The sequence below is a fragment of the Chaetodon trifascialis genome, chromosome 16, assembly GCF_039877785.1.
Source record: "Chaetodon trifascialis isolate fChaTrf1 chromosome 16, fChaTrf1.hap1, whole genome shotgun sequence".
Taxonomy (NCBI): domain Eukaryota; kingdom Metazoa; phylum Chordata; class Actinopteri; order Chaetodontiformes; family Chaetodontidae; genus Chaetodon; species Chaetodon trifascialis.
This window is the reverse complement of record NC_092071.1, coordinates 18,214,001-18,236,103: the sequence shown is the minus strand read 5'-3', so window position 1 is coordinate 18,236,103 and position 22,103 is coordinate 18,214,001. Positions and strand designations below refer to the sequence as shown.

The 22,103-nt window shown below is 40.9% G+C and overlaps 1 protein-coding gene across 2 annotated transcripts in view; it reads right to left on the bottom strand.

Moving 5' to 3' along the window:
• The window catches only part of gabra3 (gamma-aminobutyric acid type A receptor subunit alpha3), a 91,333-nt gene that overhangs the window by 46,820 nt on the left and 22,410 nt on the right, over positions 1–22,103 (bottom strand). For both annotated transcript variants that reach the window (XM_070982850.1, XM_070982851.1), the window contains exon 2: positions 18,959–19,065. In XM_070982850.1, the coding sequence (XP_070838951.1) occupies positions 18,959–19,044 (86 nt within the window). In that variant the 5' untranslated portion in view covers positions 19,045–19,065. The remainder of the gene's footprint in view (positions 1–18,958; positions 19,066–22,103) is intronic.

Sequence of the window (22,103 nt, the reverse complement as noted above, 5' to 3'; positions counted from 1 at the left end):
TTCTTGAGTCTATAAGGTAACAATATAATAATAAATAATAATAATGACAACCTTGTTTGAATTGTGAAATGGGTTTGGCTAAAAGAAAATTTTGGTTTCGTCTATACTACTAGGTACTTATACTATATTGACTGGGTTAAATAGAACTGCATTACTAAGAAACTAAAATACAATTTTCATTGACTAAAACTAGACTAAAATGTCATCAGTTTTCGTTGACTAAAACTATACGAAAATAGTCAGGGATAATTCTGACTAAAATAACACTAAAATGCTCAGACTTTTAGTCGACTGAAACTTGACTAGACTAAAAAGAGTATGAATGTGACTAAAACTAATAAAAACTAAAATGACAGCTTGACACAAAGACTAGACTAAGACTAAAATTAAAATAGGCTCCCAAAAACAACACTACTGGGGAGGATCTGCAGTGCTGTGCCTCTATCATGATTGAGAACCCGAGGACATGCCGTGGTAGTGACTTGTCAGTCAGGAGGTAGCCATGCCCTAAAACATACCCCTGTTTTTTGTCTGTTTTACTCTAAATGAGACTTATATTTACAAAATGAACATCATGCTGCAGAATGAGGGATTCACAGGAAACGATGCAGCATGTCATCCAGCGTAATTCTGTCGAATCGATAACAGCTTCAGTGTTCACTGTTCATTGACTTCACACCATGTCAGAGCTGTTTTAAGTTATGGCTGCTGGCTCATATGAAAAGCATTCAAATGCCCCCCAAAACAGTGTGGCTTTTATTGTGAAACAGCCACAGGAAACACAAGATTGTTTTTCAAAAGTACTCTACAAACCAAAACAACAGTCTTTTTTGGCATTTTGTTTTGGCTTAGGATCAATTTGGGAACCCAGTTGCTGCATCTTCACTCATATCCACAAGGCCTAATTTTGTCAAGGAAAGGGCAGGCTGCACTGCCTGTGTTTCAGTTAAATGAGTGACAGTGTTAACAGGTGACTTTCAGCTGAGTGTATCCATGGTTACCATGGATGGAAGCTGGCTTGCCAGTAGTTGTTGTATTGAGTTGACGATGTTATAACAATGCCAGTACAAACAAAGCAAAGGCCGTGATTCATGCCCTTTGCATGAACGTTAGCAGTAGCTAACTAGCTTCCCAAAACTCTGAGTCAGTGGAAGCTAACAAGCTTACATGTGATTGGTGCTTTGAGCTGTGCTTGATGTGATGTCACACTAACTAGCTCAGCTGAATAAACTACTAAAAAGAGCTGCAGATGAGCAACTGCAAACCTCCAACTTCTCAGCAAGATATCCGTGTTTGCCGTGTGGAGAGCCACCAGCGCCATGTGCAGCATGAAATCAGATCCTGATTTGCAATCATTTTGAATTGACTGTAAACTGAGACAACAGCTGCTCTTCTGTTGTATTTCTGAAAAAAAAAAAGAAAAAAAAAAAGCAGCTGCTCAAGTAGTGTTTGCTATTGTATTGAACCACACTCGCTGTCACCATGGTAACCACTGGTGTCGCCAAATCAACCGGGACTGAAATCTTAAGAATTACAACTTTAAGAAGAAAGTACTAATGATTAGCCAGATGATGTCAGATATTTGAGGCTTAGTATCCCCGAAGTGCACTCCAGTGAGACTGAGCCTTTTAACACTAAGCTCACGATTTGCACCTCATTGAGTGGGGCACAGTTTGATATATTCTAGTTGTCAAATGGGTACCTAACTGTATAATTAAGCTCTGCCTAAAATATGTTAAAATATGACATTGTCATAGTGTACTCAGTACTATTTGAAAGAAATACACATTTCTGGCTTTTCATTCACGCACCTTATCAAAAAATGACAGGCACGCATGTTTGAGGCAGCTCAGATGCACCGAAAGCACCAAATACAAAAAGCTTTAGAAATGTCTGGGACGAGTTGAACCGCAATAGGTAATATCTCACTTAACATGAATCATATATCAAACAAAAAGCCTCTGTGGCCTCTCCGACAGCACCAGTGGAAACTCAAAAATTAATGAGAAACCTTTAGTCCCAGAGAAACCTTTCAACAACGTCTGCTCCACACTCAAATATCCACTACAGAAAAACAAAGTACTTGTGTGGTGTGTAGCATCTGTGTGCTTTACTGATGCACACACACTCTCTCTCTGGCACATATGCGCACACACAGACACACTCACATGCTAATGTCTTCCAGTATTAGCCAGCTGTTTAAATTCCCTGATGGGGACAAAGAAGTGGGACATTCCATCTGAGTTTGACATCATTTTTGTTAAAACACACAGGTTTTATAATCACGCCAGCCGCTTGTTTGATTTGCTCGGTGCCTTTCATTATTCGCCGTGTCTCAGTGCGCGCATATAAATACCTAATAAGAAAAGAAAGAAGGACAGAACAGTCGTTATATTCCTGAACTGTTCACACATAAAGAAAAAAGAGAAGAGAACAAACTGCATCACAATTGACATCGAATTGAATGTTTTTCTCAATTTTGCCTGAAGGAGAACAAGTTGCATCAGAAGTGGAAAAAGGTAAAAGTCCTGTATGTAGGTGTAAACACTGAAGATGTGTTTCACAAAGCCCACCGCCGCCGCTGTACTGTATATCTACTCTCATAACACTGTGACGCTATCTTTTGATTTGACGCATCCTGCACTTATGAAACATTTATATTGGTCATGGCTTTAGCATAAAATCATGTTTATTTTTAATAACTGCTATGCCGTCGGACTGCATTATTCTGTGTGGTCGCTGTGAAGTTGAAGTTTAGTGGTTAAAAGTGAATTCTGAGTATTTGATCATGCGATGAGTGATATTTATTAATGCTGTATGAGGCGAGCTGGAAAACTCAAACACATCTGACTTATTTTGTTTGCAGCAAAATTGTTGCAGTTGAAATTATTCACTGTAAAAGTCCATATATGGTTGGAAAAAGTGGAGGTTTGGGTGCATCAGTTTTTGGAGAAAAAAAAAAAGTTTTCACATCAGATATTTATGCATTGAGTCTTAATCTATGCATAGACAAAAATATGTGCTTGTGTTGTACATTTTTTTGAGTTAATCATTTAAATATCTGTGTCTATTGCATATGATGGAGTGTATTTATGTTGACAATCACAGCCAGCTCTTTATGTGTGTTTTGTGATTTATATTTTTGTGATGCACATTATTCTGTAGTTTGCTTAAAAAATCTGTTCATCAGATGTTCCAGGTCCAGAAACCGGCGATTGAGCCTGTTGGCTCATGGCTGGTGAATGGCTTATTGAGACACTTACTGTAAATGGAAAGTCAATCAATAATGTTTTTTTTTTTTTTTTTTTCTTGCTATGACAAGTCAAGGTGTCTGCCATAAAAAGATCTATGGGTTCATGAAGTTGGTTCTACCCAACGTCAACCTGAGCAATGGTTTAATTAGAGTAAGTGAGGACACGTGTGGGTGTGCAGCCCTTTAAGTTGCTAATGAATAATAATGTACTTTCCACTGGCGGGTTTACACATGTACACCGTGAAGCCATCCCTGAGAAACAGCACCAGACCAAAAACATGGGGACATAGAGTGACTGTATGTCTAAAGAGAGGACTCTAGGGAGACAAGATGCTGGCTAATAGTGGCAATTTGAACATGTTTGCCTGACTACACACTGATCTAAAAGGAAAGATAATTAGCTGCTCAGTTTTCGTTTATATTTGACTTGTGGAATTAATGAACAGTATCCTGATGATACTGTGGGTGATCTGCTGCTCAGCCACAGCCTCTGACAGGGTCAGCTGGACTAATCTGGAAACCAGTTAGCCATTCACACTGACTAAATATGGTCATCAGATACCAAAACATCAAGATATTCTGTGCAATTATTTCATAGTTAATGCTACTTTTTTGCCACGCAGCTGTACCAAAGTGACCGCTGACGTTTTATCTTTCGGCGTATTTGCAGTAAGAACACGCTGTCTCAGAAACTGAAGTCTGACATTTTACAGTACCAAAGCTGACGACTCATGCTTCACTATTTGTGACAAGAAAATCACTGCCACGTCCAGCAACACCTCTGACTTAATGGAGCAGTGAGTAGTGCACAATGTTAACCTGGGGCAGGTTTGACTGGAAGACAAACAAAAATGGATTTCTGTTGGCATAGGTCTGAAAATCTAAACCCTAAAGTCTAAAGTAAAACATCCTTCACCCGCGCAGTCTGACATCAAATATTTGAAGACAGTAGCAGTACAAAGCAGAACCGAGTTAAAACACAACAGCAAGGTCAAGGATATTACTCGTCCTGGAGCATATGGACAATTAAACAACTTGATACTGTGTGTGCAAACAGACTTTTAACTTGACTGGGAATTTATTCCCTCAGAAGTAGAGACATTCTGGGCTGAAATGTTACCCTGCAAAAATGAATTTTCTTAATTGGCCATCTTCTGTCGAAGTCATCTCTTTAATTATTGCTCAGTCCCATTTCTGCACCGGATGAACGTTCTTCAGCTGAAATGAGGGGCACTCTTCCTCTTTCAAAGATGAGAGGCAGGACATATTCTAAAGATTGGAAAATGTTCAACTTGTGTGCAAATATGCACAATTAATTAGCACGCACAATTTTACAGGGTAAAAAAAAAACAAAAAACAAAAACCCACTATGTACACACACAAGCCTCTGATGAATACTGCTCCTGCTTTCCATGCTTTCATGCCACTGTCGCCCACTTTTACCGCGCTGGTTTTTATTAATGTTCATGAATGTTGTAAAATCATAAAGGCACAAGTTTCAACTGTGGCGGTTGTGTGGTGCCCTGCGGGGTGGGTGAGACAGACAGACTTTTTCGGCTGGTGGGAACAAACGTGTGTGGGCGCAGCAGTCTGAGTTAGAGGAACGGGCCTGTACCGAGTGAGTGGACTGGATCTGATCCAAGGTCCGTGCAATGAACCAGTGTGACAGGTGAAGGATTGCAGGCTTGGCCAGAGAAGAGATGTAGTGGTGGTCTCTCTGGGCACACTGGTGCCTGCTGCCAGCCAGAAGGTGGAGGAGTGAGTGGGGAAGCTGGAGTCAAGTAAACCGTAATGAGAGCTGTTTGGGTGGCAGCGTGAGATGAAGGTGCTTCATGAGCCGGCAGAGTGATGGCAAATGTACTTGAGTGAGGAGGAGTAAGTACAAGTTACAGTTCAAGTGCAACCATGCGTGCTATTCAGCAACTGATTTGACTAGTTTGAGTCAGTTATTTTATCCCACATCCTCCTGGATGTTGAATATTTGAGGCAGTTTGAAACAATGTGATTAAATCCTCTCTATACACGCGACAGGGCGCATATTTCATTATGAGCTGAGGAAAAAAATGTCGGAGGGCGCACCAGGAGAGGCCAGCAGAGAAGTCGACCAATTAAGACCTGAGTGACAAACTGTGTTTAAGCTGGTGAATGTGCTCTGTCGCCATTGTCGCAGACAGATTTAAGAGTCCCATGGAATTATGTTACTTCCTTAATGTGATGAATTTCCATTTAAAGGGAGGATGTTGGAGTGACATTAGGCAGCGAGGGATCAATCTTAAGTCTACGCTAATGGGCTTTGGCAGTTTTCTTTAATAGAAAGGTCAAACTGTTGAAAAATCTGAGATGACTCTATTGGCTGTACTGATACCAGGAGGTAGAAACAACAGGTTGACATTAGCCACTACATTATCCTGATGATGGTTGTGTTACATAGTGGTGTCAGTTTTTGACAAGGAAGAAGAATGCATGGAATAAAAAAGATGGTATCTCTGCTTCTGCATCAATTTTGGTATTTTTAAACTGTCCAATGCGAGTCTGACAGTGTTTATAGGAGTGCAATGCTAAATCAGTGGAGTAAAGTAGCTCGGAAAGGTAAACAAGCTACTTGTCTATCAACAATCAGTCTCTCTGATTCACTCCCATCGCAACAGACATTTTGCTGCAGCTGCTACTTGAGCATCATGAATTCAAAGTGGGCACTTCAGGAAATGTCCTGGCATCCTTACCCAACTACCTGTCTCTGAGGTGCGTCACCCCCGCCGGAGTGAAGTGCAAGCCCTGAATAACTGATAACAATCTTGATATTCAGCCGCCACCAAAGTGGCCAGACGACGCACTCACTGAACTGTGTTGCTGCTGAGCACCGGGGATGAGCAACATCGAGTGGAGGGGATTAGCGAGGCTGCTCTGAGCTTCGTGGAGAAGATACAGAGGAAGCTGATGACTTTTCTTGACTGTGGTTACGGGGCCTCTAGTTTATTTATACATGTTTATTATACATGTATATGGCAACAAATATTTAATTCCATCTTCCTGTCATCTAAATCCCACAATGCAGGGAGTGGGGGCAAGGATATCTAATTAGCACATTCTTGATAAATAAATAGTAAACTCCAAGCATGAATTCATGCATGAGTTAACCTTTACACCATTACTAATCTTCCTCACCAGATCCTCCCACTCCCATTCTCTCCATGTCAACTAACAATGTATTGATAATGTTATGCAGCGGCACATTATACAGCATATTGTCTCTTACCAACGGGTGCCTTGTATCATTCAAAGCCTTTACAATATGACTGATTTTTCTTTGTCTGCTTCTTTCTTCTGTCTTCCACTTGCCTGTTTTGTGCAGATAGTGTGCACAGGAGAGAGAGAGAAGGGGGCATGTAGAAAAGCTGCTACCGTGCGGTGGCTTTGGCTGACTCCAGGGACAGCTGATACACATATGGTTGTTCATCACGGACAAAATTTCTCGTGTTACTTCTTTCATCCACTTTGGTTGGTTTGCTGAAAGAGAGCTGCACGAAGAATTTGTTCTAGAATTTGTGGGAACTGGAATTTGTGTAATGAAATTTTAACATTTACAGAGTGGGTTTTACATTTTTAGCTATGCTGCTGATGTGGGTCTGACCACACAGCTTTAGTCCAGGCTGAAATATCTCAGCAACTCTTAGAAGGATTACCACGAAGAAGAGCATTTGTAAAATGATTTGTAGATTCTGGTGATCCCAAAACATTTCCTCTAGCGCCACCACATGGTTGCCTTTTTCACTGAAATGTATTTTTTACATATGTTCCTCGTGTTCCCCTCGGGATAAATTGTAACCACTTTGATGACTCCTTTCCATTCAGTGCCATCATCAGTTCAAACAAACTAATCTGTCCAATACTTATAACAAAATACCTTCAATGTTGCTAACATTCCCACTGGCCTCAGTTGTACTTTGTGTTTAGTGCTAATTAGCGAGGCATGCTAAACTAAGATGGTGAGCATGGTAAACATTCTACTTGCTTAGCATCAGCATGTTAGCACTGTCATTGTGAACGTGTTGACAATAGCATTTAGATCAAATCACTGCTGTACACAACCCCAAAGCCATTAATGGCTGTAGACTCAGTCTTGTTAAACATTACATTTCCAAGCTTTTTACACAATAGATGCACTGCAGAGCTGTAGCTGTACAATGTCCATTCATCCATCTTTCTCCAGCAACATCCACCCGCTCTTCCTGTGGGATCCCCAGGAGCTCCCCTGCCGGCTGGGTTGGAGTCCCTCCAGCATGTTATGGGTCGGCCCTCGGGCCTTTTCCCAGTTGGCCATGCCTGGCACACTTCTTGAGGCAGGCACCTGAGGGACATTTTCAACAAATGCCCAAACAAGCTCCAGTGAACACACTTGGTAATGTGTGTTTGGAGTAGATGCCAAGTTAGGTTTTGTGACCACTGGGAACATTTCTTCGAAGCACACTACTTTTAGCCATTGTATTGACTTGAGAGAACAAACTGTTACACATTTCAGACGGTGCCAAGACATTTGCATTGGCTTTTGTTGCTCAGAGCCCAGGACTGCTCAAACTATTTCAACTTGGGAAAAGGTTTTCAATAATTGTTCAGCAGTAATGACAGCCATGGCCAGCACTTCCTCCCCAGCATCTGTTTAACACTTCCAGTTTAAGCAAGACGTGGAGAACAATTTGGGGCCTTCTTGGCCCATTGATCACCATTAGAGGCCAAAAGTTGGAGCCTGTGTTTATCAAGAACAGTGTGCTCAGACAGTGGAACAAGAGGAGGAAAGTAAAATCAGTTGGAAAATGTTAATTTCCAGCTGGTACTACCAACAAATTATCCGTCTCTGTTGTTCTGTACCCTCTATTTGATGGCGTTGAGAAAAAAGATGCTGGTGGTGACAGTTTGTGGAAGTTGGCACAGTATTTTCTTGTAGCACTTTGCAGTCTCAGCTCTGCATAGATGTTTTGTTTGTTTGTTGTTGGTCAGTTTACAAAAGTGTGTGTTTACAGTGTGCGTGTTTATGACGTTTCTGTCATCCACTGAGAAATCACACATTTTTACAAGCATTCTGTTATTACTCCGGCAAGCCCAGATCTGCTGAAGCTGTTTTTAAATGTACAGTATCGTTTGGTGCATATTCTCGCCTTTAGTCAAACAACACTGGTCCATCCGTTCTAACACTGTGCTCCTCTTTCCATTCAATACACATCTGTGCTCCTCCCACACACAGTCTCAATTCCCCAGTCCATCGCTGTAAAAGCCTCTGCCTTACTTGATCTTGGATTTCAACAGTTTTTGCCTCTCTTGTTGTGCTTGATCTTTAACTAGCTTTAATTCACTGCCATGACAGCCAAGGTCAGAGGGAGGGCATGGAAATGTGTTTCCAGTGTCTGTTCAGGCTGCGAAATGAAAGCTGAACCTTCACCTGAAAGGTTTCGGGTACATGCAAAAAGAAAATCTGGTGCAACGGTATTTCAAAAATAATGAGAGCTAGGTTTGCTACATTAAGTATTCCCATCCTAACATTTGAAACAGTGCAGTCCAGGCTCAATGTGGAGCTCCACAGCAGAGCGTTATTGCCATTTTTCATTTAAGATAACAAGTGTCCTTAAAAAAAGCTTGTAACAGTGGTGACAGGCATACATATAGCAAGGGGAAACAGATATTTTATTTGGAAATACAGCACCACAAATGAAGTATGCCGAATAGGACAAGACCTTCCCTACGGCAGCAGGAAATTATCTAACCATAGATATGATCTGAAATGTGTGATATCAACGTTTGTGACACCAACCTACTTTCTGAGGCGGTTTATAGAAGAAAGCCAGGGCTCTGGGTGTCACATGCAGCGCTGATATCCACAGGGATTAGAAAAGCGCAAATCACCTGCATCAGCAGCAATGAAGAGATCATTTATAACTGTAAGCATGCTCCACAGCTCCAGTGCAGAACCATAAAACCTGGCTCCTTAAAAGATGTGGTTATTTTTCACAGAAGAGGGCAGGGCCAGCAGACGACTTCATACGGTAAATAATTTCTTATAAAGCCCCAGGAAAGCTAGATTAAAAACAGCTCAAGAGTTGATGATCTTGAGTCTGACATCCCCCCTTTTTTTTAATTCAAAATCTCATTACAATTTCCAAGGGATACAGGGTTAGTACAGCTCGAGGAGGGGGGGCAAACAGAATCCAATACATCAAATAGGGCCATGTTTATTGTAACAGTCCCACAGATAAATCCTGGCTACACAGGCTATACTGCACTCCATGTAATTCCCAACGAGAGGCTGCGCGTATATTTCTTTTTATATTGCCAAAATTGCCTTGATTTAGTGATCCTGAAGCCACAGGTAAAGGACACATACAGCAGTGTCTCGCAGGTTTTACAGCCAACATATGCATCCCCATCTGGCTGGGCATGCTATGTCATAGTGTTCGCCTCTGTGGAACATGAGGCTGAAAATATTGGAGCTCCTCTTTCTCATTACTCGCATGTTTGACAGCAGTGTTATCCTTTCATTGTTTTCCATCCCACAAACACATGTTCTCTCCTCATCTCTGATCGCAATGCTGCTTTCAACTTTTCTCCCTCGCTCCCTCCCTCTTTTAATTTGTATTTTTTTCCTGATATCAGCAGAAAATGACGGTATTTCCAACCTATTAGGTCATATAATTGTTACTCATTCTGTTAAACTAGGTGCATATTACTTGCAGGTTGTGTTTTGGAATATATCTTTACGTCTGTGTAGTAAAGTTGGTTTCTAAATGTATAAAAGCACCCTTTCATAGTAAACACTAGTTTACATTCAATTTCTCCTTCACTCATTGCGAGGTGTTGCCAGCCTCTGCAGTAAAAGCCTGCACGTGGCAACCTGTGTCAGTCACAGCCGTTCAGCATGCCGACCACACTGCGACATTCAGGACATTCAGATGACCTTCCATACACACTGCCACACCACTACAGGACTCACACCAAACAGGGAATAGATTTAACATAATGACATAATGGAATCTTTATTTAATGAGTGGTGGTTTATATCGTTTGCTAAAAATTTGTGATGAGATAACATAGCTGATATTTGGTGGGAGAACGTGATCAACACTTGAGGGTGGAGTGACCTACTCGTATGATGGACTGTACAGTATGGACAGCAGGGCTGCAACATAATCTATTAGATCTTTTGAACCAGAAAATGTCAGAAAATACTGAAAAAATCAAATCTCAATTTCTACAAGACCACAAGATATTCAATTTACTGTTGGAAAGAACAAAGTAAAGCAGCAAGTATTCACAACTGAGAAGCTGCAGGTACATACACACTTGTATATGTGTGAGGTTTTTTTGGTTGAAAATATGACTGAAATGATTAATCAAAATAGTTTGGTAAATAGTCTGGTGATCAGCTAATCACTTAGTTCTAATAGAAGCAGTTGAAAACGTTAGACATCATAGACGGCTGGTGTTTTAAAAGGGCACCACTGATTTAGCACTACAGTCCCGTAACATTTCTCCATAAGCATTGGACAGTTAAAAGACAACCCAATCAAAATCGATGCAGCTGAACCACAGATCATCATCTTTACTATTCCATGCTTTCGTATTTCTTGTCAAACCTGGTGCCTACATTACCCACAGTGCAACTCCACGGCTGACTTTTCAGGCAGGGATTTGGGTGTGTCATGCTAGTGGCAGCTAATGTAGCCTAGAACTGACATTGACTCAAATGACATCACTTGAGGCAGTTTATCAAAGGTCATATCATGTCATATCAAGGTTTGCATCTGATTTTTATTCAAACTCATAGGCCTGGAGCAATCAGTGATAACAAAATAATCAATTATCTAACGTCACATCTCCTGTGATTGGACCAGCATGAAACCGACGCAGACAAGGCTCAGACTGTTAGTCCGTGTTTATTTCTTACTCAGACATATTCTTACAGCGACATTTACACTTGTTAATGCGTCCTGGAGAAAACGAGGCACATTCTGTATGTGCAATTTAGGAGCTGATTGAAAATTCTCTGGCACTAATGTGTGAACTGAGCGGCAACAACACACAATGCTCTCTCCAGAGGTTAATGTCACCATGACAACAATGTCAATGAAGGGGAATAAGCCACATTAAAACCACATTCACCTGGGAACAGGATCGCTGGGAATGATCTCCAGCTACACTAACCAACTAACAAATTATTCATTAGTAGAAAATTCATTTGAAAATAGGAAATGTTACACTTCATAACATATTTAACGTCTGTTCACACAGGGCATGTTAGGGGTCCTCAACGGCATTTTTCCAAGGACTAGAATTTTTCTTTGAGGGCTGGAGTTAAAGAATAAACATCTCTTTAGACCGAATTAGACTATTATTGTTCAATAATTTCACTTTCTTACAAAATAAATGTTATTTTTCAGAGTCTATATCATTGTGACTGGAAAAAACATGGAAGACTCATAATGAAACTGATGTCTCTGTGACTATTCCTAAAGCAGGTGATTTGTGAAATAGTGACTGTTTGGCTTGTTGCCACGGGTTGGCAAGCTGTCACTCTTAGAACGGACTTAACTTTTTCCACAGGTGAGTACCGTTAATATTCTGCGGGCTGGATGGGAATGTGGCGAGCTACAAACAGACACAGAAACACTGCCGATAACAAAATCCCGTCCCTCGCCTACAGATTCTGCATTCATATGCAGAATCTGTTTTTGGAGATTAAGTGGCCTGTAAACCAGAATAAACTGGTCTCTTAACTAGATCACACCTGGGATGCTGTGAAAAGCTTCCAGGCAACACTGTAATCACTGCATTTCCACTTTAGGGAAGACTGTGTGACAACCCGGTGGCACATATCAAACCTCCACTTGTGACACCTCTGACGAACGTGGAAGAGCTACAGCTACAACAAGAACTGTGAAGGAAGCTATGACAGTGCAATCTAACAGCAGCATGGCTGGTCAATATTAGTCAGTGGCAGGTCATAGGCCTGACAAACAACAGCTTCCTACTGTTCAGACTCAAGAGTTCAGTGTATATAAACACACAGGATCTTTTGACGTACACACAAATCTATTTATCTTGCTAATGTATATAGTTAAGTAATTTTAACACTAATCCCTAAAAGACAAGAAGCTACTTAGTGGAACAAAACTGACACAAGCTCCCAGATTTTATGTCTGCTGCGTCATTTTTTGTCCTTGGTCGATGACTTAACGTTCCAAGTTCCACACTGTCCCAAAATCAGCATAATGAGTCTTTTCCTGCTCGTCTTCTGCCAATTTAACCTGACACAGAAGAATGCTACAGCCACTGGTTTATCAAACTGGGCAGTGAAACGTTTAATTTTGGAAATTCAAGTTCATTCAAGTTTTAAATGAAATGGTATTTGGATAAAGATAAGCCTAATGTGATCACTTGAAACACCTTCTTTTGTAGGACACTGCAGTGTTTTTTCATGCAGTCCTCTCCGCTGAGAGGGAGAACAAATAAACACCTTGAGATTTCTCTTTTTCCTCTAAAACGCTCCTGGTATGCTGAAGAATGGATCTATTAGTGATAAAAAAAAAAGAGGAGTAATGGCAGATATGTGATATTTTGCCTTTCAGTTAATGTTTTGCTTTTACACTTAAGTGCACTGGAAAGGAAGCAACATTGTTCATAACGTGCCAAGTCATGAATGAACAATTTCTACTAGATAATTCACTGATATTTCCCAAACTGTAAGTAAACACACTGAGGACAAAGTCTTTTTTTTTTTAATCACAGTTGTAACAAAATGCACACACGTGTACTCTACATTAAGCCCAGCCATCTGCCAAAAACACAGGCCAAGTCCTCCAAAGACAGATTGGTGAGCATAATGGAAGTTTCAGATGCCATCTGACTACTTGAACTAATTCTTCCAATTTATTCCAAAGCCCACACTCTGAGATAAAATTTGGCATTATCATGAGGCCACTTCATGAAGCCCACTGTGGCCTACTGCTCACCTCGCTTTCATCTTGTTCCAGACTTTGTTCTGCTTTTACTCGAGTATCCTCTGTTAGAACAAGCTGCAAGTGCAGCTGCATTCACACATTGGATCATGAGCCCAGACATTTGTGAGTGGGACAACCTGTACAGTATTTACAGTGACACAAACGAAGGAACAAAGGGTAATTATTAGTCACCTACTCGAGTTTAACATCATTAATTAATCTATAAGTTCTTAATCTGTGCGCAGATCCACAGCTATGATCTATTAAACAATCACACCATTAAAAGGATAAGGTAGCTGATAAACATTTGCAGATAAAGTGATTATCGGCTTAACTAGTGCACAGCTATTGTGGTTATCTTGATCCTGTGATTTAGTTTCCTGGAGAGTCTATCTTGACTCTGCCAGACATCTGAATTGAAAAGGGACAGGCTGGAGAATCATAACATCCACCCTACAGGAATGATTAAATAGTCTGTTCTCCAAAAATCTATTTGATAAACTGCCAAAGACGCCTGATGCATCTTTCTGAGCTGTTAAATATATTCAGTATCTGCTCTGTGATACTGTAGTCTTTATTACTGAGCAGCCTCTGTGTCTCTACATGTTTATGATTTAACTTTTGGCAGCTGTTTGACCTTACCAGAAAACACAAAAGCTATGTAGCCTCGAACAGCAGAAAATGCTCATGCAGGCAGCATTAGAAGAAGCTGCTCATCTGCTCTGAGTTTCCAGCAGTAATAAAGGTGTGTGGGATGTGAAATTAATTCATATATATATGAAATAACCCTATTTAAAAAGCAGACTTTTACATGTAAAGTCATCACAAACTCATTGTTCACCACAGTTTGAGTCAGTCTGTGCAGCATTTTCAAAGGCACAGCTAGGTGTAAAGATTTTAATCTGTATTGAACGGGGCCGTTTATCCATGGCGTTACCTCAGACACAGATTCAACATCAGAGGGAGCCGGGGGTGGATGGTGCTGATGGCGAGGAATATGGGATGTGCTGGAATGATTGTGTTTCATCGACACTGCTCCACGGAAAGTGAGCGAGAGCCATTTCCTCGAGGAAAAAAAACAAACATGTCTCCACCCCCGAAATAAACAACATAAAAACAACATGCAAAAGATGCATTAGCTGTGGCGGAACAACAAAACCACAATTTAATGGAACAATGTTATGGATCGGTAATATCTTGAGGCCTCGGACGTTTGTCTTTGCAGGACTGAATGGTCTGCGCCCGGTGTGCAGCTGTGCAGACACCTCTGGGAAATCCGGTCCAGCCTAAGTTTGATTCATGCCTCCTGGGGTTGTCTGCTAATTGGTCACTTTAAAGATCACTGGCCAGATGCTCACTGTATCGATAGAAAATTGACTGAAACTCAAAAGTAATTATGGCTCAGATCAATAACATTTTTACAGAGTTTGGGCTGTTGAAAAGATGGCGCACTCACACACTGCTGCTGCTACAAGCTTTAGTATGGCATGACCTGCACTTTCAGCAGGAAGTCAAGCTTTTCTAAGTCAGTGACCTGACTTATCAGTCACTGTATGAAGAGAATGCTGCCAGGATGTCAAAGTAATTAGACCAAAAAAGGGATTTTGAAGAAAAAAAAATCAGCTTTTATTAATTGCCTTTTTTAATGAATCCAGGTTTTATTTTCAAGGTTTTGCCCATAGTTTAATAGCTGAGATTGCTGGCACCAAGGCAAACCCGAGCAATCAGACAGCAAATCTACTTTTACCATTTTAGCCGCTTATTAATAAATGAAAAACTGAGGTGAAAGTTGAATACATTACCCTGACCATCCATTGAAAGCGTCCATTACAAAGCTAGTTTCTGGTACCACTTTGACCTACTGTACTTGCACTAATTGTGTGTGCATGCGGTTCTCCAATGCTATTGATCAGTAAAACAGATTGGCTTGTGTTGCTGCTCTATGCCCACTGACTCAATTGAAAAGACGATTTGAGTTCACTGTGACCCTCAGTAAAATCCATGAGAGGCCAACTAATAAAATATACCCTGGCTGTAAAAAGAGAGAAAAAGTCAGTAAACCAAAGCGGGATGCAGCTATTCACTGAATTTCTGATTTAACATTTCTTTCACCCAGTGAACCTTTGGCTTTATTTTTGTTTTGACTCCAAATAGAAGCTATTTGTCTGGTCATTCAATCAGCAAAGTGGCTCGGCCATGAATACATTACCCTTGTCCGGACCTGTGACACATTAACCTTGACAACACTACCGAAACAGAATGTTATCTGTTGACCAGGTCGCATCTCAAAGTGATGCCCCTCTCTGCCATCCTGTGAATAATTCATGGGTGAGAAAGCGAGTAGAAGCTGGGCAACTTCAGAGCCAATCTGTAGGCAAAGTGTACATATAGCACTCTCGTCCTTATAGCTATTGATTATGTGCCACGTTAGCCGGCAGCTTGGCAATAGATTACAAACAAAATAGACAACAAGACGGCCTGAGTGTCCACACTTGTTAAGCGTTGATGGTGGAAGGGAAGGGTGAGGGAGTTGGTAGTGAGACGAGCTGATGGATTGAAAGAGCGACGGCGAATGGAAATAAACACAGCCTTCTCATTCATATGTAATACAGGGATTCCTGGGAATAATAGCTTAATCAGCCCCGTCTTTCAGTGTGTGACAAATAAGGAAATTTTGGTGATGTGCGGAATGACAGACCCTTATAGGGAGGATTTGTCTGTTACACCTTAATCCATTAGGAAAGTCTCCTGCCTCAACTGTAGCAAAGCCGATTTGGAGCCTGCCGATAGCATCAGTGGGCATCAGGGAGGTGGCAGTTCTCAGAGAAACAGCTCTGCTGATACGCATGTGCACGCTGATGTTCTGAGGATTATTTCCAAACTTGAACTTTGATGGACAATTAATATATATCTTCACTTTCAGATACAAATTTTTAGAGAAACTGCTTTTTTCTTAGGTTTGGATTCCTCGAGAGGCAACATAGAAAAATATCTTCCCTCATATTGACTAATGTAAAGCCCCATTTAGTTCAAGTTAAACTGAATAAAATGAGACTTCTGTGTGAAGGCTTTGCCTATGTGCGCTACATCATGTCTGAAGTAATTGCAGAAAGATTAACATTTGTGAAAATCCCTGTCTCTTGCTGTGTCCATGCATAATGATGACAATTTCCAGTTACTATGTCAACCCTTCAGTACATTTATAGTATTAACCTACTGCACCCATCACACCTCATGATTTTCAAGATTTACTTATTAACATCCTGAATAGTAATGCCAATAATTACGTCTTCAATCTTCTTTTCTGGCCTCGCTCTGCATAATCAAACCAAGGTCAGGCTTCCATTACTTTTGCAATATTATGACTATGAGTGTATTAATTATGCATTTACTATTTTTTTTTTTAGTTCACAAGGTGAAATTAAGGGATTGGACAGGAGTTTGTTGTCACGAGAGACAGAATCTTTGAATGGACACTCCTACTACAGTTTTTTAAGCCTATGTCTGTTTACATTTTGGCAATTTGGCACCATTAAAGTAAGCTGAATTAGCTATTAGCAGCTCCTGTTTGCAGTGTAGCCATGGATGTACAGACAGCTATCACTGGGTTACTTTGATACTGAGGAAAACTTAAAAATGGGATGATTTTCAGGCAAGTTCTGCAGTTATAAGGAGCATCTTTTTTCTCGGATTTCTAAACAGATTTAGTGGAGATAATGATATCCTGAGAAAGTACAAGTCACACTGAATCTAAGAATATATATATCTGTGTGTTTAGATATGACTGAGTTAGGAGTCCAGGAGGGAGGAGTAATTTTGAAGCAAACTGCATCTCAACGTCTCTCCCTCAGAATGTTGGGAGGTGATTGCAGGGATTTGCTCCCATTCAGCCCCATGAGCACGAGTGAGGTCGGCCACTGATGAGGGCTGATAAGACCTGACTCGGAGTCAGTGTTTCAATTCATCCTAAAGGTGTGGGGCTGAGGTCAGGGCTGTCAATTTCTTCCGCACCGAACAGGGAAAGCAATTCTTTATGGACTTGGTGCACTGAATAGTACACTAAACCCAGTTGGACACTGAATGACATAATGAAACAGGACAGGGTCCTCCACAAACTGTTGCCACAATGTGGCAATGGATGCAAAACAATGCCGGTAAAATATCACTGTATACTGTAGCATTGAGATTTCCTTCACTGGAACTAAGAGGTATGAAGAAAAAGAAGAAGACATCCTTTATTAGTCACACACACAACATGCAACACAACATACGGTGCCACCATATACTGTGGGCTAAACTATGAAAATTACCATCTCAGAAAATATCACGGCACACTATCATCATCATAATCATTATTATTATTATTATTATTATTATTATTATTATTATTATTATTATTATTATTATTATTATTATTCACAGATTAAAAGAATGAAAACAGAAGGGTTTAATGTTTATAATTTCCAAAAATATTATGTACTATATATTTTGATAACCATATGTTAACCATCAGTTTTCATACTTTCAGTACAGGATGCAGCAGTAAACTGGTATACAGCAGCATCCCTAACTGTGTCAGCAGCATGTTTGTCCTCAAGTTGTTTCATTGAACCACATACTCAGTGTACTTGGGCATGAAAGGCACAGTAAAGTCAAAGCACCTATTCTTTTAAGAATCTCTTGCCGGGTTTGGCCACCACCTTCGCCTGGCCACGCATTTCTATTGAATATATGTAATTACAAGCGCTGTGTGCGCCTAATAAGCAAGGAGAGCCAAGTGGCACAATGACAAAGCAAACTGGGCTAATCCCTGTCACACTGTTCTGATTTCTTTCCCCAGCCTGCTTTCTTCCAGGGTTGGTGAGCCTTTCCTAGCATGCAAAATCTTAAAGTGATTTACACTCCACCGCGTCTCCCTGCCATAACATCCTACCTTATCAACAACGCTAACATGGCAACCTGTGCAATCTTTGCGTTTGAAATTACAAGGAGTGCGATTAGAACGACTCCTCGACATCCTGGAGTCTCTCTCTCTTTTTTTTCGCTGACTCTTAACACACAAACTGAAAAATGTGCCCAGGATGCAGGAAAATGCTGTGAATGGACAATCATAGTTGTGGTGTGCTGCACAATGCAAATTAGTTCAGCAGTCGGTAAAAATTTCGACCGGAGGAGAAGAGACCAGGAGCTACGCTGAAACGAGAGGATACTTTCTGTTTGCTCTTTTTTGGCCTAATTCAGGACAAGGTGGCGTGGGGTCTATTTTAATCCTCATCCAAAAGTGTGAAAGTCACAGTGAAAGTCCTTGAGTGCAAAAAAGTGTGTAGTGAGGGTGCAGGAGAAAAAAAAAATAAAGTAGAATACTCTTTCTTTGATCATTCAATGTTAAAGGTTTCCCAAGACAGTCCTGCAGTTTATTATGTCAGCACCATGATGGAGGTCTAGTTATTTCATTTGCCAAACTGACAGCCACAGCTGAGACCATAGGAATAATAATTAACAATTCTTGCTTTTTCTCTGCTTGTAATATCGATGAACTTTTGCTTCTAATGCAGTCGGTTGGATTACAATGTCTACTGAGCCTGATTAATACAGGTATTATACAAAACACATCACTGAGGTGTCAACAGCAGAGTCGGGAGGGAATGAAATGGGCTGAGAGGAAGGAAGACAGAAAACAGAGGAAGACTGAGAGATGAGATCCAGAGTGTCATTGTACCTGGTTTCAGGAAGGAGGTTGAGGAGCAGGAGGAAGGTCCACAAGCCCAGGTCCAGTGATTTAGGCTTCCAAAGTGCAGCAGCCATATCAGTTTAAACAGAAGACTCCTGCAGAAACAACACAGGAGGGGGAAGGAGACGATGTCACCGTGAGGCTAACGGCTCATGACTGACTTGGTAAACAGGTAAATGCAAAAATGATGGCCATCAAATGATCAACAAATTGATTTCTAATCATTCATTCCAGCCTCAGCTGCAGCATGTCGCTCTGCTCAACCCTCCAATCCTTGACTGGTTTATATTCTTGATTTATATGATTGATGATTCTGTTTGGTCTTAAATGGATACACTGACATTTTTATACCTAACAAACAATCAACGTTTTTTATGAAGTGATATAAATCAAAAACTTTATGAGACTCAGAAAAGAGGGACGGGGGGGGCAGGCTGTTTGTAATATACAGCAGACAGGTTGACTGTGTCTGTATAGTGTGGGACGTCACTGATATGATGCTGTTTTTAGTCCATGGACGTCCTGAACGCACGCCACACATCGTCATCATCAGCCCCTCCATAGTTGACTGAATATTCACGACACTTCAAGCTTTGTTTATAGGTGTCACTTCTCACATATAATCAAATCACCTTGTGCGTCAAATGAGTTGGTGCAGTGTTCGAGCGCACGCAGCTGTTCTCTCTCTCCTGCATCTCAGTGAGCAGCAGACTCTTCCACCAATAATTAGCGTGGGTAATGATATTTGTTGCCGTGCTGCTTGGAGCACCTGTCTGGAGGAATCGTCGCCCTCTGAGTCTCTAGCTGCTGAACCAAAACGCACCTGGTCACTGTGCCTGGACTTTGATTCAGAATCAAAAGTCGAACAACGGATCTCAAATTGAGTTTTAGAATTTGGGTGCATTGGGTGAAAATACTATTGTTGACAGCAATAGTATCTGTTTGCCATTTGATACCTCCTGGTTCAAAGATAGAGGCTTGAATGTTTATGAACAATTTTGTGACATCCCCAAATCCCAAAAAGTTTGGATGCTGTGTAAAACATAAGCAGAACACATTCATTTGCAAACGAACTGTGTTGGTTTTACAGCTTTTCGACGTGTTCTGAAGGGAAGGATATTAAAAAAAAAACACAGCAAAAAAACCTTTTTTAAAAAAAGTAAAGCATGAAGGAGAGCGCGCCCCCCCCCAAAACACCAATAATTTTTTTACAGTCCCTAATGTATCTATACCTAAATATTACCATCACAGATGTGGGCCTAAATAATTAAGTCCACCTCAAACAGAATACATGAAATATTGAATAACCCACCTAAATATCCCCGAACCAAATTAAACTGAAGACATGCAAGTACTGTTACACTCATTCATCCGCTCATCAGTGTCTGTCAACTAATCATAAGAGATGAGGTCGTTTAAAAGCTCCTGGACTTTGAATAGTACACTAAACCCAAACACTACCAGGATAATACTTCACTTAAAACCCTGGAATAAACACCATACAGCAGTACACAGATTCCTTCTTTTACTGGAACAGTAATTATACGTAATTATGACAACGAGGTTGCTGCCTGGCAGTTTACAGAAAGATTAACTGACCTCTCATTAAAAATACATGCACTCAGAAATTGGCGTGCCTGCTATTGAACGCAGCCTAAAATAACCAGGAAGATGCGGGAAAAGAAGCTAAATGAGTGAGGTGCTGCAGTCACACGGCCACTCGAGCACACACACGCACACACGTGGCAGCTGTGTTGTACTTAAAAGGCTTTCATTGTGCTTTTGTGAGATTCAGCCCCCCCCCAATTGCCAGCATACAGAGAGAAGATCAAACGCTTTCCTGGGGGAGGAATCAGTGTCCTCCATGTTGCCATCGAGCACTGATCATTACAGGAGGAGAAAACAAATGAATGGTTGCAAAGATGCACTTCAGGTTAGTGTTGCAGGAGGAGGCTGCACTAATAACGTTAAGAACTGTGACCGTCCTTCTGTAGTATGCTTGTGATGGCTCCAGGGTGAAATCACTTTAAAGGAGCCCCCTTTATATTGATTGTAGCTGAGCACCAAGTTAAGTCACGATCCACATCGGATAAGTCTTCGCACTGGCAGTGATGCCCGTGAATAACCAGCCAATTATTTTCAAATGTCTTATATGTGTGAGCTGCTGGTTTCTTGGCAGTGTGTAACCCACATCATGAGATATTTTGAGGTGAGCTAGAGGTAAAAACTTGTCATTGAGTGTCATATAAAACACGTCCTGATTGCTACATGCTCTATAAAGCTGCAGAGAACAACGGTTTGATAAGGAGGAAGAAATCAAGCTAAGAAAGCCTCCACTGTTACATTACTTTACAATAATCTGATACCAAGAAGTAAAAAAACTGTTTCTGTTGCTCCTGATGGATGGAGATGGCCACTGGGGCTGTGTGCAGTCACAAAAATGCTCATAAAATGTTCTCCATCGCTTGCACAGCTTATGGAAAATATAATTCAACAGTAATTTATTTTATTAGCTTTAAAAAAATAATCAATGGAACATGTTGACAATTTCAATCATGTGCACTTAAGAGGGATGACAAGAATCAATATACACTGACATCCTGCTTCATAAATACAAGAGCCATGAGGTGTTATTGATGTAAAGACATTTATTAACCAGTGAGTGTGGCCCTGTTTCCATAAATAAAGCTTCAATCCATCGGTTTCCTGTGTGATCAACTGTCCTCTGGCTGGCAAATACCACAGTGGGTTACTTCTGTAACATGGACAGAAATCCTGACGGTCCCAGTCAGTAAATGTGCGAGCTGAACGTTTCCACGTAATTTTAACTACAACCTGCATATGAGAGTATCCAGGTTAATTTACGTGCATTCATCCAAAACTGAGGCACTTGAGTAGCCCCTTTAAAAACAAAACCGTGAATGAAGCCAATTAAACTGCAAATGAGTTGAAATGTTACTTTTCATAATTTCAGACCTCATCTCCTTTTCAACAAATGTCAAGCTCCCGGGCAGACCGACTCCCAGACTGTGTCAAATTAAACCCATCTTGTGTTGCTTAACAAATGCTGGTAAACAGAAAGGTGCAGACAGCTGAGATCCTCGTTTTTCGGCACAGATCAAATGAGACTTCG